Source organism: Harpia harpyja, chromosome 12 (genome assembly GCF_026419915.1).
Source record: "Harpia harpyja isolate bHarHar1 chromosome 12, bHarHar1 primary haplotype, whole genome shotgun sequence".
NCBI lineage: Eukaryota > Metazoa > Chordata > Aves > Accipitriformes > Accipitridae > Harpia > Harpia harpyja.
In genome coordinates this window covers 19,718,724-19,735,722 of record NC_068951.1, presented here as the reverse complement: position 1 = coordinate 19,735,722, position 16,999 = coordinate 19,718,724, and the positions used below count along the sequence as shown (strand labels likewise).

Sequence of the window (16,999 nt, the reverse complement as noted above, 5' to 3'; positions counted from 1 at the left end):
TAAAATACCTCTTCCTGGTGTAAAGATTTTAATAGCGGGTGGTTTGAATAGTTCAAATATAAGCCATAGTTAGATTAAAAAATAAATGAAAGCATGCAGTATCAGGCTGTGCCTTACAGTTGCTGTAATGCAGATTGATCCCTCTCTGAGAACTTGCTTGCACTCTGTAGTTGTTGTCTTTAATTCTGAGTGCGCTGTGAGCAGACTACCTGTAACTCTCAGTCCTGGCCACTAAATGTTGATAGATTCTATACTGCATGGCATAAGTTGCATCTCTGTGCTGCTGAATGTTACTGAAGCACAGATAATCTTTAAGGGACTTTAACGTTAAGTGAGAAAAAAGAAGAAACTGAAATTGCATTTACTCTTCTGTACTTCAAAAGACCTGTTCTGCAATTTTTCCTTACCTTTAAAGATAGTAACTAGAAAGCTCATAGTGTGGGAGCCTTTCCTTTTAAACGCTGCAGTAAGCATAATACTCACTGATTGAACTTGCAGTAGGCAAAAGCAAAAGCTGGGGGGGGAGGTAAGGGAACATGTGCTGTCCTTTGTAGTTCCAGTTCTTTTAGAAGCATGCACAAATAGCTTTAGTTTCTTTAGCAAATACAATGGCATCATTCTGGGCATGCCTAGTAGAAGTGTTCTGGGGCTAGTAAACTGTGAACAAACCTGTTTGCACTGCTGTACTGTACAGCGCAGCACAGATAAGCCCTAATTGTTATGCAACTCCTTAGCATAAGCTTCTGGCATGGCTCTTATGCTTCCCTTGTACTAAGACCGTCCAAAATAGCAACAAGAAGACATGTAACTAAAGACACAGCAGGAGTGTAGGAATTCACCCAGGCCTTGGATGTTCTAAAGATTGAACAATTCTTCATTTTAAACCTTCCAAAATGCTAAGCATAATGTATTTTCTTCGGAGCTTCTTCAAGGTAAGTAATTTCAAACTTTTCCTGAGTGTGGGAGTTTGCTTGGTTTAGTTTTGTTTTGACAAGAAAGAAACTTAGATTTGAAGTCTTTGTACAGGAATGTAGAAAATAGTTTTCTTGAGAACTGATGCCCAGCCAGTAAGCACACTTACCAGGTTTGCAGTTTGCTTTGCTATGTTAACATTTGATTTGTAGAAAGTGGTTATTTTCTGCTACAATAAAAAGGAAACACTTGTTGTGGATTTACGTTGAGAGATCCTTATAGGATGAAAACCATAAAATTTATGGTGTAAGCCACATCCTTCAACCAGGGAGTTGTTAGCAGTGAAAGATGCATTTTACGAGACAAAATCAAATTATAACTCATTTTTATTACGTTTTCCTGAAGTGTTTGTTCTATTTTAAACATGCCAAATTGAGCAAATGAACACTACCATCATTGAAAACATTTTAGATAGATAGATACAAAATAAACTATAAAATTTTGCCAATAAGTATAAGTTTACATTTCATATTATTAAAACAGCCAGACCAAAAATCTAATCTTCAGTGATGGGTATGTAACTCTCTGGGGACAGTTTCATTTTCTGTGAATCTACAGTTTTATGACTGAGGTCCTGCTACTGTCTGCTCTTGGACTGGAATAGCTGTGTAAGATCTGAGTCCCAGCTGTGGCTTTCACCCTGCTCAGAATTACGGCACAGTTGTGTTGCAACTGGAGTGTGTGCTGCAGGTCTCATTAGAAGCGTGCACTGTGAAATGCATAGATGATTTGGAGAAGTGTGGGTCAAAGGAAATGAAAGTTTAATTGGATTAGTGAATATTGGATTATGCCGTGATCTAAAATGTCAGAATTTGAAGCTCAATAGAGAATTATGCTAACTTAGAAGAAAAATACTTAAGGAATAGAATAACTGTAATCAGCTGAATTCCAGTTTCCCATTATGTTGTCACTTACACATTTGCATGCCAAACTACTTCTTGGTAAAGTATGCTCCAAGATTGCAGCCGTAGTGTCAAGTCAGCAGTAAATCTCAACTCAGAGTTGCTCTGTGGAGACCAACTGCTGTTTGAAAGAAATGTGAGAAAAAGTTTAATTTTGGTCCTAAAACATGTAGCTACAATTAGCACCTGCAACCACCCGATGGTTCATAGAAAACCAGTAGCATTTCTAAGTAGAAGGTGGGCCTCATTTTTGGCAACCTTCCTTAGGGAGATTGTGTGGAGCTGGTCTTAAAAATTGCCTGCATTTGGGTTTAAAATATCTACTTTGTTTTTTCTGAGTTACTTTGTTACCCTAAACACTGCATTCTTTGGGAGGTAAAAGCGAGGGACAGAAAAAATACAATAGGAAGGTTTTTCTCTGTTACTGGGATATGGCTATTGACGCATCATACTTGCATTGCTGTTTTATCCATGACAAGCCTTGACTTTGAAAAATTTTAGCATAAAACATCTGCTAAAGCATATGTAAATACCTTACTTTAAGGTGTGAGAGGACATACTTCTCAGTACTTAAAAGAGTATTTTTTTACATAAGGATCAGACATCTACAATAGCATTAAGACACTAGTATTTGAGAAAAACAGGACTGACTAAAACTGGTAGTTGTCAACCGTATTATGGTGATTACTGGACTCATTCTGAAGATGATCATTTTAGTTTGTAACAGCTTTGTGCCATCTCTGTTGGTTTCAGTTTGAGAGACTGGCCAGAGTCAGTTTATGTCTATGAGTTTCATTTTGCATTCATTGACTTAAATCTAACAATCAGCTAAGTCGGTCAAACTTTGTCTGAAATGGAGGTATTTTACAGGTCCTGTGTACCATGCTGTACTCTGATATTCTTGTGAATTGGGTCATGCTAGAATGACCCAAGTACCTTGAAATGCAGTCTGAGATCTTAGCCATGTTTCTCAATAGGATTTTAGCTCCTAAGATCCCCATAACCACAGCTGGGAACTTTAAAAGTTTCACCCTCACCTGACTGGAAAGAAAAAGCAGCCTGGGCCAAACAGCTAATAAACCTGCCCTTGGCTTTGGGATAAATGCTGCTAACACTATGGGAGAGTTACTGTTGTGCCTCTTGTCCTCCTCTGGAAGTTGCATCAATGCTGCTGATGATGGGAGGAGCAGGCGGAAGTGGGAATAGCATAAATCTGTCTCTGCATATCTAGGGGGGAGCTAGGTCCTGCTGGGTGCAGGACCGTGGGGCAGAGTTGGTAGGGAAGAGCTCAGGACCCCCCACCTATCCTCCTTTGTGTCTGGCTGCAAGGCTTTTGTAGCACAGAACCATGAGTTTATGATGTGTAACTGTGTGACGGTATCACAGTTCCTTTCACTGTGTGTTCGGAGTAAACACAAAACTGCATGCACATTGGATCTTGTGAGGATGTGTCAGCAGTGATATCCTGTTATATCTTGGCCAGTCAAGATTTTTATCTCCCATAAGAATCCATTTAAAGGCTTAATATGTTTATCTTTGGGTTGGCCAAGAGAAATGGAAATAGATACTGAGTTTGTTACAGATGCACAACTGTGTTGGTTTTAGCTGCTGGTTTTTCTCACTAATTTAAATAATTCTCTAATTAAGATATTCTACATGTCTGTTCACTTGGTGTGAAAATATTTGGTTTTCACAGAAAATGTGCAGAAATCAAAGTGTAACTCCTTATTAAATGAAAAATCATATAAATGGCTCAGGTGAGCCATCATCAGTTTTTGAGAAGTGCAACAGCAAAGTTTATGGAACTATATTATTGTTTTCTTTAATTTCAAAACCAGAAAATGCTGATTAATACTGCTGTCTTTTATAATGATGGCCACAATAAGGATCATGTTTTCACTTATAGCGTGGAGCATTTCAAAACAAGCAGCCTGTTGCAGTCATTTTCAATTCCTGTCTAATACCACTGGTACAGTGGTAAACAAGGCATGATGCAGATTTGCCACTAATACCTTTAATGCCTCTAAAATAGTACGCCTATTGTTCTCTCTGAACCAAAGCTCCAGGCCACTAATACCAGCTAAAAAATTCCTGGCCACTTTAAAAGGCCAGTATACGCCTGAGCCGTGCTTGCTGCAGTCGTCAGTTGCAGGCAGAGCTTTTGGGAGCCCTGCAGCTGCTGTCATAGGAAACAGTATTGCACAGCTGTAGAACATCCTAAATTTGTATCAGATTCAGTGTTCAAAGTGTCATACATTTCTCTCTCTCATTGGCCACAACTTTTGTTTAATTCTGCTCAGAAATCTGTGTCATCTGCTTGATTAGTTTTTGCAGCCCAACCAGCTTAGAATTTGGATCTGAACTTGACATTGCTAGTTCTCTCCTTGAACAATATGCCGAGCTTGCATTTACATGAATCAGTCTGAATAGTTTGTTCACAATATATGTGTTTCTCTGAAGGATTTTTGTTCTGATTTAAGAAATCAAACACCACATTTGTAGTACTTTTAGGTCTTGCATCTGTTTCACTAGGTATTCACCTATCCTGAAAGGTTAGGTTCCCTCCTAAACTTGGTGGGTTTGTTCCTTTTTGATGACCATCAATCTTTTAGCTGGGCTAATCTTTGTTAGTCTCTGTCTTGGCACCTCTAAGATACCTGTCAAATGAGCACTAAAATAATGGCCAGTTATTCTGCTCTGAGGGTCAGCTCCTTTTCCCCTTCTAGTGAAACTGTAACAGAGATTTCTAAACAAAGTTCTGATTTCAGGTGAACCTATGCCAGACTACCTAGAGGCAGGGACCCTGTTGAGTGGACATTCCCTTGGAAAGTCAGAATGTTGTCTCACTGAAAACGTACCTTGTTACCTGCAGAAGCATTGGTCCCATTGTATGCAGCTATAAGATTGCTGTTGCATGGGACCATGTCTTGAATGTACCATGTTTAGCTGAATAATGACTGTGGATATTGCAGGTTTTGCCTAAAACTAAGGAATGACTGTAACATGCAGCTGTTTTAAAAATGTGTTTATCAGTTGTTTGTCATCTAATATAGATGATGTGGTATACTAATGTGATCTTTAACCATGCTCAACTGTCAAGCAAGCAGATAAGATGTAGGTATTTTAACAGTGTATTGATCTTTGTCATCCTGCGAGTGTGTGGAATCTTGGCTTTCAATCTTCTAAATATCAATGTCATCCTGTACAGTGGGATTTCTGTGCACTGGTGCTGCAGCTTTCTAATAGCAACAAAAAGTATAAAGAACAGTCAAACAGAGCATTTCAGTGTTGGGTTGGAACTGCTTTCTTGCAAAACTGGCTGAAGAAGACTGTCAGTGTTTAGCTAATGAACTTCTTGTAGCATAAATTAAACCAAGCCAATATTGAGCTGGAGCTAAAATGACAATCCTACAATGTCAGCTTAGATCTTATAGTAATGTCTATAGCAACTCATACTACCTGAGTAACAACTCTGCAAGTAATACCAGAATACACACCTCTTCATTAAAAACTTAAAGAGGGCTGCTAATGTCTCACTTAATATGCAAAACAACAAGTTTGTATGATTACACATGTGGTTGTAAGAACCCCTGGGTTATATATACATGTAGAATTGATACTGTAGTCAATGGTGCGAATATTTATTCTTGCAAAAATATAAAAAAATTTTACTTGAGTTTTTAAATGGCTTTAAAAACACAGCTATCTTAGAAGCATAAATTCACATATAAAACACCTCTGTGAAGGTCTTGCTTTCAGAGGAACTGAAGTAGCTGTAGACAAATACTTTTCAACTGAGGTAACCATGAACTCTTAATTTTGTCCACAGAAAGTAAAATGCTTTGACTGAAGTGCGTTTTCCACTGAGGCAGAGAGTATGCTGGCCAGAGTTAAATTTTCTAATAATAGTTTTGATACTAAGGAAGAATGGAAATTCATCTATTTTATTTCTGCAATGGCTTCCATCTAAAAAACATTAAGTTGTTTCCTGATACTGAGTTAAGCTGCAGAGTGTATGGCAAATCATCAGGATTGGAAATTTCTTACACCAGACAGTTATCTTGTACCTTCTTAAACCAAAAATTCTGCATAGTGCATGGCAATTGGCAGTCTTCCTGGAGAAAAAAATGCTGCAATATGGAAAAGAGCATGATACCAGATGAGAGTACAGGAGCTATCCATCTCTGTATCAAAAGCAAATAATTGGTGAGACTGAACTAAGAGCTAGTTCACATATCAGAAGATTAAAGAATTAGCCTGAAAACACTATTAACTGAAAAATGGAGTGAGGTTTGGATCATTCATAGCTATTGTGTCAGTGAAGACATGCTAGTAAGGAAACAAAGTGTCAAATGAACTCTCACTGTTTTTAAGGAGGGAATGCATTTTGCCTGGAAGAGGCTTAAGGAGATCTAAAGGGAAAGGTAGAACTGCTTAGTATGCAAAGTATCTGAACAATTAAAAGACAGAGTCCCTGAAGCATTAATGAGTCTTTGACAGTAATGGAAACTGGAATTAATGGCAGCCAGGTAATTCCTGATTAACCTGCCTGTATGTGTGTAAATTACAAGGGGTGATGCACGCAGACACACATATACATGCACATACACACACACTCTCCATCTGAAATATTGCTGAGAGAGTTGTCTTCATCTTCAATACAAGAGTGCTATTATCACTCTAGGAGGGTAGAAGAAAATTCTCCATCCAAATCATTAACATTTGTGATTAATACTTATTTCAGTATATAGTAATTCCTGTCACTTTTAAAGCAGGACAGAGTGATCCATGACTTACATTTGCAGAGGATGTCCACTAAAATACAAGTGTAACAATGGGTACAATTATAATGCATCCATTGACAGAAATTAACAAATATATCCATTTGTTCAGACCTTTACTTGAGAGGAGGTACTAACTGAGATTACATTTGATGGAATCACTTTGACTTCTTGGCCACTAGGATTATTTACAAAGTGCATCTCAATATATGGCAACATAAATTGTTTGTGGGCTCTAGATGTCCCAATAAAAATAGTATCTTATGTTTTAGAAAAGAAAACTTGGCCCATTAAGAGAGTTACATGTGAATAGTGACATCCAAGAGTGAAGAGTGGTTTGCTTACAGGTAAAAGTGTGGGAAAAGTCCTGAATGTCTTGGTCAGCTTTTGTGTAATCAAACCTCACATTATGTTGAGAACAAGATTTCCTGCAAAGTGGCCATTGGTACCTAGTCAACAGTTTCCCATATCACCAGAGTTGTGACATTGTTGGCTGTGCTCCAAAGAATTCAAGCTGCTTGGGAGTCACAATTTTCTTTTGCCTTCAGAGATAGAATTCTGCACAACTAGAATAGGGCTTGCTGCTGAGAAACTTCCAGTAGCATTATTGAGGTCATACAGATGAGTATATAATTACTTAGATAAGCAGAGTTTCAATTAACATGATTGCAATCTAGTGGCACTTAAACAGTGTTCCTTAAGAAAAGGATTTCACCCTGTACACAACCTATAAATGAAGAATGAAAATCTGTATGATTAAATCACACCACAAAGTTAAAAATTACCAGGACCTATACATAGCCTTAGGTTCAACTTTTGACCTCACAAGATTTATTTATTGCCTGAATAAAAATCCCAGGAGACAAGAGAAGAATTTGCATCAGAGTAATTGTCAATGACAATGTTTTTGTGTTTTTTTGCAAAATGCAAGGAGAAGGTTAAGATAATGAACAGTTCCTTGCAACACGCAAGCAGTCCTTGAATAGGACAGCCTTGCTTCAGGCACCTCAACCAACTGGGGCTGGAACCTATAGAGGCATTTTAAACAATTAGCTGAAATGCTTCACAGCTGAAACAGCGTCTTTCTGATCACACACATGAAAATAAAGGTGAAATACTCATGTGCTCTTCAGAGGACAGGTCTTGCCAAGATTAAAGGTGGAAATTCAGGCAACGGTTGCTCCAGCAATGGATGACTCCTCCTCCTTCTGATTATAACACTTCTCTGTCTCAAGCCCCCTCTGCTGAGCCAATTTTCTACAATGACGCTAGATAGGTGGGGGCTAATGAGCAATCTCTTACTCTTGGAAATATCCCATAGTAGGCTTGACAGAGACATTCACTCAGTGCCTGCACGTGGCAAGTTGAGGACAGCATTTAAGTTTGAGTGAAATGCTACCTGATCATATATGTGACCTTTCTGAAAAAAACAAGACAAGTGCTTTTTCTCTTCAGTAGGGTCTCATAAGCATCTTTGCTTCTCTGGTACTAAAACCCTCTCCTTTTAAAAACAGTATTGTGGTCATGGAGGGCCTCGGATAAGCCTTGTTTGCAGAGCCTGGCTCTCTCCACCAGCTAAGATTTAACGTTTTCAATAGACAGCTTTCTGACCAAGCTTACAATATGACTTTTTCAGTTTTAAGTACACCTTTAACAAATCTGTTTATAGCAGGTGAGCATCAAGCCCTGTGTATTCCCTATGCTTATTAAAGAGGTCAAGTATAATAATTTAAGAAGCAAATAACCAGTTGTATGAAGAAACCAAGGTTTTAATAAACATCCTTTGAAAAGCAACAACAACATCAACAATTTGATGCATTATCAGATGAGCATTCAAAAATTAGCAAATTGTGTTTGGGTTAAAAATGGGTAATGCTGCAGCTCTGGGAAGGGGAAAAAGTCTTTCAGTTCACAGTGTGTCCCTATGAATGGAGGTAAGCTTCTGCAGTTTACATAAGGAGTGAATTCTTGTCTGCTATCTCAAATTCTAGCTTATATATATTCTAGTTTTTACTTTGACAGTTAAATGGCAAATATATGTCATTAAATGCTATTTGGGATATTCTTTATATATTTTTCCTGGGAATTAACTTCCATGAGTTAAAAGTCTTAGGGACCTCTAATAGAAACTGTAAAAAGTGATGGAAAGACAATTCATGATTGGGGTAGTTTCAATCAAGTGTAAGGGAAATCGTATCTTCTGAAAGTCAGCCGTAATGCTGTCTAATAAATGTGATCTCTCTGTCTTCAGTTGATACTCTCCCTTCTGTAGATTTGTTTCAGAGCTTGTCTGCTAGATTGATTGCTCTGGGTAGTTAGGTATAACACAGACATTTAGTGTGCAGGTAACTTTTCAAGCAGTGAAAAGAACTGGAATGCACTTAAAATCACCAGCAGGCTGAAATAATCATGACCAACTGGGTAAGACAGGTATCTTTCATACTGTTCCTTCATCAGGCACAAAGTTATTCTAGAATACTCATGGTTCCTACAGGGTTTCAGCTGGTATCAGATACCATATTGCTATTAATTATAACATTTTTTTATCACACAAAGTTTGTCTGTAGTGCATGCTGGTAGGTGATTGCAGTTCCTTTAAGTGAGCATGAAAGTAATGTGTTAAGTTCATTCAGCTCCATACACAGCCAAGTAAACCCTCCCTATCAACGCTAATACATTTTTGTTTATTCTAGATTTCAGTTAAACAAGTGCCATAATACGCTGGCAATTGTATGTTAACATTACATCCCATGGTAAAAGGATTCATTCCAGCTTCAGGAGACTGTTTTGAAACAGGTGGCTTAAAATATTTGTCACCAGTTACAATGAAGACAATTATTTCTTCAGAGGGAATGTCTATTCAGAAGTTGCATATCATACAGTAACGCCTCAGCTAGCTTGCTTGCTGACAGTGAAGTAACATGGGACAACATGGGCATTGATGTCACAGCAAAATCTCAGTGTCTGGGTAAACAAGCGAACAGTGAGCTTGCATGGAGCCACTGCTGCCATGCCTGTGCTCTCACCCTGCTGCCAACTCCTGTTTTGGCTCGTGTCGGCAACTGTTGCAACAAAAATTGGTATGAATTTTGAAATTAACATCTCCCAAGTCGGCTGTAGGGGTGTTATTTTATTTTATTTTACTTTATTTTATTTTATTTTATTTTATTTTATTTTGTTTTGTTTTATTTTGGAACAGCTAGATGATTTATTTGAGGGGACATATAAAAGCTACCTTATTCCAATTTTTACCGTCTTCAGAAGACTCAAACTATTTGATTACCCTTCATTTATTTATAAAATAAAATAGTTTTCTGATCCAGAATAAAACACTTAATAATCCTACAGGTGATGTCATGTGCTTCCTGGATGGAAATGGAAATCACCTGTAAAATTTCCTTTAAAAATTCATAGCAAAGCTAGCTGTTCTGCACTGCTATAACAATATACATATAATAATACATGTATATACATCATGTACGTAATGTACATCCTACGTTGCTGTAATCCACCATTTCAACAAAAGAAAATTCAAAGGACAAATTATATCCGTAAGTGGGAAAGTCAGAGATGTGGTGTTACACTACCAGAACAGAGGAGTGCTACTGCAGAGGTGTGCAGTTATGGTCATAGTGTACTCCACAGTTGTGTTGGGTTTTTTTTGTTTCTGAATTTAATCCCAGTATAACATAGCTGATATCACCATGTTAGAAGAATCAACCAGAAGCCTAAAAATTTGCGTGCCTCTCCCTCTTCCCCTTCTTCCTTTGCTTGCCCCCCCAAATGCAACAGGAAATAGACAAACCAGCCCCATGTGGAATCAGATGATCTGCTTCCTCAGCTTTTTTTATCTTGCTGGCGAGAGCTCAGCTCTACCCATTGCATTCTGCCTGCTCGGCAGGTTCAGCTGGATACTGTGGTCTCTGTGCTGTCGCTCTGTTTTGTTTAGCTTTATTCTGCTGATGAGGTGTTGTGTCTCAGTGCTGGGGGAGATCAGTCTTATGTATCTTTTTTTCTCTTGGGTGTGAGGTTTAAACTCCTGGAAAAGTATGCTCTACACAGACAGTTCTGAAAAGAGGAAAAGAAGCCAAAGTCAGCTTGAATAATGTACTCCCAGAAGTCTTTATTTTCTGTGAAGAAATAATTTAAGACTCTTGCTAAGATTCTTGGCCTTCTACCATCACACCTGGCCTCTCTCTGTTAAATGCATCATCCAGCAGGCGGTAAGAGCACGGGCCTTCACACCCTGGTTTTGGAGTGCTATTTCATACTTGCTATTGCTGGTTTGATATTTTCAGTTGTTCATCATTAGCTAGTATCACAGGTCTTTGCCAGAAAGCCTGAAAGAACTGGAATAATTGTTATTTGCAATATCTTAAACTTTTTCTAATGAATTTCTTTTATTTTTTTTTTCTTTTTGAACCCCCGTGGCATTTGTTTCTCTGCAAGACTTCTGAAATAGGCCAAGTTTTGCCTTGCTTACCATTTGTTTATCCAAATCATGATGAAGGCATTTGACGTTTAATAAAAGCAATTTGTATGTGATCTTGGTGTATGTACCATTCATAGCCTTCCCAAGGCAGAGAGTTTCCATGACAGCTAATGAATAAAGATTAGCTTTTCTTATGGAGTGTAAGACTCAAGTACATCTTGTTTTGTGATGTAGATAATCTCTCGATCTGATTTTGAAGACTGGGTCTTGTCAAAGAGATGCCACAGGCGATGTCTTCTGATTTATAGCCAGATTTGGAAGACCATTAGGGGTGAAAAATTTTTGATAGCTTTTATTTTCCCAGTTCTTACATATGTCCACTTGCTCGTTTGTTTATTTGTCCTTAGTAGGTGAGAGTTTCTCAACCACTTATGGTTTGAAGGACATAGGAGGAAACCACACTCCTTAACTTCTGCTAACTTTAAAATTAGCTGAAGAACAACCTAGGTCTACGGACAGCTAAATTGCATTAAAACAAAGGTATTTAGGTGAAATGCATGATGCTATATTGCTAATAATATAAGAGGTATCATAACACAATGTAACATAATTCTTATCTTTTCTTAACATAATTCTTATATACCATACCTCTTATATTATTAAGAGGTATCACTGGAACTTCTAAATCAAGCTGGATTTTGCCTGCCAAATTATTTTCTGTACTAAGAAACAAATATCTGATTTCATACTTAACCTTTTCTCAACTGTGAAGTTGCTAACAATGCTGTTATTTTCTATGCATGGGAAAAGGGAAGACAGGCATCAAAGCTTCTTTATTCTTAAGGACTTTTATGATCAGCTCTATTTGGGCAACATCTGCTGTGTTTCAAACAGACTTGGGTGATACTTGCCTGAATGGGAGCCTATTTGGTTTTGTGTTAGGGCTAGGCAGGGACAATCTGATGGTTTACACTTGATTTACTTGGATATCTGACCAACCTGAAACTCATTTTGTTTGCTAAAACAAAGGGTTTTAGAAGAGAAGGGGTTTAGATTAAATCAAAGATGCTGGCTTTCTATAATGTGAGAATATAAGCTTTACATCCATGCATTTCTTGTCTTTCTGTATCGACAAACAGAAAAAATAAGAATAGTAGTCTATCTTAAGTTCTGGTTTTGATCTCCCTTTCTACCTGTGCCTTACCTTTTTGAATCAGTGAAGTACTACATGGCAGTTCTCGAGGTTATGTCAGTCCCATATTAAGCTATCAGAAAATTCTCCCAGTAACAAGTGTAGAGCTGCCTAAGAGTGGTAGCACTCTAGTGACTACTCAAGAATTACACTTCAGCAAAATGCTTTGTTTTGCCTTGACTTTTGTACCTTCTTATTGTGCAAAGCATTTTTGCAAGTGAAATCCTTTTTACTGCCGACATTTAATTATAGATGTTGGTTTGGGTGCATCTTTCAGCTAGCCATCAGGTACCAGAAGCTTTCTGATGTGCTGTCAATAGATTGAGCTCCATTTTGCCTATCACAAACCCTTTGATAAAAAGCTAGTCTTAATAAGATCTCCTGAATAGATTTATTTTATCCTTCCTTTAGTACAGCAGGTTCTCTCACTTGGCTTGCATGCAATAAGCAAGGCTTGACTGACAAAACAATTTTCTACAAGGTCTCTCTGTAGCCATTCAGCACTGCATCCCATTTGCATGAACTGTGCCAACTGCTTTTGGCACCCTGGGAATGAGGACCATGCTCTTGAAAACTGAGGCATAAGCCAAGACCACCCACATTTAGGAGGAAATGTGCATTTTCAAACTGAAAATTAACTGATGCAGCGTATAGCATCATGGCACCATGCATTGGGCAGAAAAGCAATAATGTGGAAGCTGGCCTGAAAGGCAATAAGGAACCGGACTGTCAGAAATCTGTGGGGAATCATGTCATTAACTGTAGCACAAAGATCTGACTCTTGCCAAATTCTCAGCATCTGTTTTTCAATACATCAAATTTAGTCACGTCTTTGCAGCAGTATTGAGTCAACCAGAGGGCAACTGAGGAATAGCCTGAGTTGTCTTTCTGCAGGTGTGCACAGCTGGATTGTGCCCTACAGGGCCAGGAGTGCCGGAACTGTTCTAGCCCTGGGCTTTATTCCCTATGCCAGCCACAGAGAGTGGGCTGATTGTAGTGGTATGTCATCTTGGTATCTCTGAGCTAGCAGGGAGGATGCTGTGAAGAACAGCTGCAATACTAGTGAGACAGCAGGGCTAATTTACACCCAAACCTGTGCCAACCCCAGGGCAGAGTAACAACAAAGGCACTTTCACTTACCAACTGCTTCTTGGATGAGCTGTGGTCCAGCCTGTCTCATTCCTTGTTGTGCTCTTGTTGCCTGAGCAATACCTCTAAATCCCTAAGTAGCATGATAAATATTTACATGTCTTGCCAGGAGAATTAGATGTCAGTGTAGAACACAATTATCCTAGAGAGAATTTAACCCCTCATTTATCTTAAACCACAATTGTGGAACTCCACTGCAAATAGTGGCATATGGGTCTATGTCAATTAATCGTATTTGTTCTGGATTTATGGCACTGGATCTGGACTGATACTTTTAAGGTGTCACTTGAATATATATGAATTCTGCTTTTGATTCACAGTGCATGTGACTGTCATCCTCCTGTTCCTCCCTCTCCTATTTTCTGTTTCTATTTTGACATGTCTCTGCTCCACATGTTTTTAACTCCAGGAGTTTGGTGTTTCAAAGGAAATGACACCACAGCTTCATACAACGAACCATGCGAGCTGGGATCTCTGTGCAAATGCAGAGATTAGTGTAAATGCAGCTGACTTCCCAAGTAAGAAACATGCAGGAAATGTTGACAATATTATTTCCACTACTGGACTGTAGAGATCATCCCCAATATTTTGTACTGAAGGTTTTACAGGGTTAGAAGTTCTGTGCCAGATTATTTGGAAAAGAGGCTTTTCCTCATTTTGTAGATGGATGAGAATACTTATTCTGCCTTTTCTTATGACAGAAGATAGGTAACTCCCCCACCTTTAAGAATTTTTAGCTTGTTAGAACGTGTTCTTTTTACAGGGGTCTTTTTTCAATCAGATCAGTTTCTCAAACAAGAGTAAAGACACAAATCTGGGCATGAGGTGCTAATGCTAGGTTGAAGTAAATAAAGCACTTGTAGTCAGGAGTCGCTTTCAGAAGAGATGAATATGCTGGTATGAAATTTGGCCCCAAGTGTGTTAAGAATAAACAATTTCTCCTGCTGACATATTTAGACAATGTACCTATGATTTTCAAAAGAGACTATTTTCAGCAGTGGGGGGTTAATAGGCTTCATTTCTATGCTCAGTTCATTCTCAGCTTGAATTTATGACAAGTCTAGAAATTATTTAAACATCAAAACCCACAGCATTAACCATGACACCATAGAAAATACAAAAAAATGCTGAACGTTCAGTATCAGCATGAATTATTGTTGTGTACATCTGGCACCTCAGATACTATCTCACCCTTCAGAATAATTTGTGCTTGAAAACAAGTCCTCAGGTAACCTGAATCCTCAGGCGACACCCTCCTCCCCCGAGGACAGGGAGGACTGAGAGGCAGAGGCCTTTGGTCCTAGGTGGTGATGTTCCTGGGCACAGGTTGCAGCTAAGGCCTGGGAGCAGAGAATATGGGGATCTGGAGCAGGGGCTATTGGGCAAAAGGTCTTTGGAGTAAATCGTCTTCTTATTATCCACACTTGCACAGCACTGCTAAATCTAAGCGATGTTTTTATCAATGTTTAAATATGTATTTATCATCTTTAAGATGACAAGATGTTTGCAGGTTTTCACAGGTAATATCTATGGAAAAGTTTGACATAGACAACAAAATTTCTCTCTCTCACTTTTTTCCTGAAAGAAACCTTTAATTGTGGAAGTAGAGTAACCTTTGCTCTCTGAGAACAGTATTCATCCTATTCCAGTCATTCTCATAAATGAGGCTTTCAAGAAAGAAGAAATAAGACTTTTACTTCTGAATCAATAGGGATCTTTTTTGCCCCAAAAGTAAGGGTAACAGAACACAAGGCTGTATTCTTGCAAGCGGGATACTGTTAAACCCCACTGAAGCAAGAATTCAGCCTTGGAAATAAGTGAACCTTTTCAGATCTTGCTCTTAGTCACTCTCAGTCTTTGATACAGAGATAGAATATTATTTTAAAATTGTTCCTAAATGTTTAGGGCTTGTCGTACAACTTACACATTGTACAACGTGTACATTGTAAATTTAAGCTGATGCCCTTGGAGAACAAGTCCCCAGACCCTGGAAAGGAAAAATTCAAAACTGTCATAGTCTATGGGAAGAATTTGAAAAATGCATTTAACTGCTTAAAATTAGACAGAACTGTGTGTTTTCCTGTGCCGGGTTATGTGTGTATGTTGTACCACTTTGTTACCAGTTTTCTTGGTGTCTGTCCCTCCCTGAGGTGAAGTTGCTCTGATGAAGTAAACTGTGATGTTGGTACTTTGGCCCTTTGGGATTTTCAGTTTATGCTTGCAAACATGAACTGAATGAGTTCAACCTCCTTGAACAGCTCTGTCACCGTGGCAACTCAAAAGGGAGAAAGGATGTTGGGAATGGCTTTACAAATAGAGAGCTACTCTACCTCTGTGCTTACTCCTGCCAGTGAAGACTTTGGAGTGAGTCTGCCCTCTCTGTTCTTGCTGAATCATGGCACAGGCCTTGATACTTCAGCCAGCTTTTTCAGGCATGGATAGAAACCACTGTGCCAGTTTTGACTCTTGACGATTACTGAAATGATTCTAAATAGTATAAATGTGAAATAGCCTCTCACATTTTGAGCAGCAGGGGACACTGAATCTACTTCTTGTCTCTGGAGAATATGAAGAAGGCTCTGACTACAGATGTTTCATAAACTGGATGTTTCAATAGCAGATCATGCTCTTCAAGTGCCTGGTTTTTAGATCTTCCTGCTCTTCTCACTGCATAACCAAACACAGATCTACATCAAAGACAACTTTTGCATACTGCTTGTTATTAAGAGTATCTCTGCAGGAGATGCCAGTAAAGGGTTTCATATATGTGAAGTCCCTGTGGCTTAAAACATAGCAAGGCTGCTAAAAGGATTCTGCTTGAAATGCAGTGGTTGTATTTGTTTTATGTCTAGATCATTGCCCAAAGTGAGAAGCTCCAATACGCTGTCAGTGCCTTTTATTCTCTTGAAAAAATGTGTTGGGTTCCTCTTCTGACTTTCTGAGCCTCAGTTACTTCTTCCAAGAACAGTGTATTAAATTGATGGCTCCTAATCCAAATAACTTAAAGACAGGTCCTTAGAGGACACAGTGCCTATGTGCTGGAGTTTGATATGCCTATTTGGATGTCTTGATTTTGCTTTTCAGAGTTGTACAGACAACCTTGTGCTCAGTTTTCTGGATCTCTGAGCTGGAAGCATGTGACATGTTTGCATCAGAGAATCTTCACGGCCATGTTACCATACAGCTGAGTCTGAACTAGTATGTCCTGACTTGTAACACAGATGAATGATGCACAGTTATTGGCACCCACCCATATGGATACGAAATAACTTTCCTACAAAGTTTGGTACCAGAAATGTAAGCTAACTAACAGGAAGCTCTGGTAAGACTTGTATCTGAAATCCCTCTTCCCTCCACTTTGAAGTTGAAGACAACAGTGGAATAATGTGATGTTTGGATTTTCATTTTTGGATTACTCCTTCAACCATTTGGATTTTACAGTCAAAAACAAGACAGTAGCAGCCTGGCTGCCAGAGGGAAACCTTCAGTGGGAGGTAGTATCTCATGTATGAGTGTATCAGCTGGCTGTGTCCTTCGGGTAGAATTGTTAGTTTTATCCTTTTGCAGTCAT

The 16,999-nt window shown here is 38.7% G+C and overlaps 1 protein-coding gene across 1 annotated transcript in view; it reads left to right on the top strand.

The window, feature by feature from the left end:
• Positions 1 to 718: 718 nt before the first annotated feature.
• ARHGEF4 (Rho guanine nucleotide exchange factor 4) overlaps positions 719 to 16,999 on the top strand; it is a 189,948-nt gene continuing 173,667 nt past the window's right edge. Inside the window, exon 1 of the mRNA XM_052803778.1 lies at positions 719 to 932. Coding sequence (XP_052659738.1) covers positions 894 to 932 — 39 coding nt within the window. The 5' untranslated portion in view covers positions 719 to 893. The remainder of the gene's footprint in view (positions 933 to 16,999) is intronic.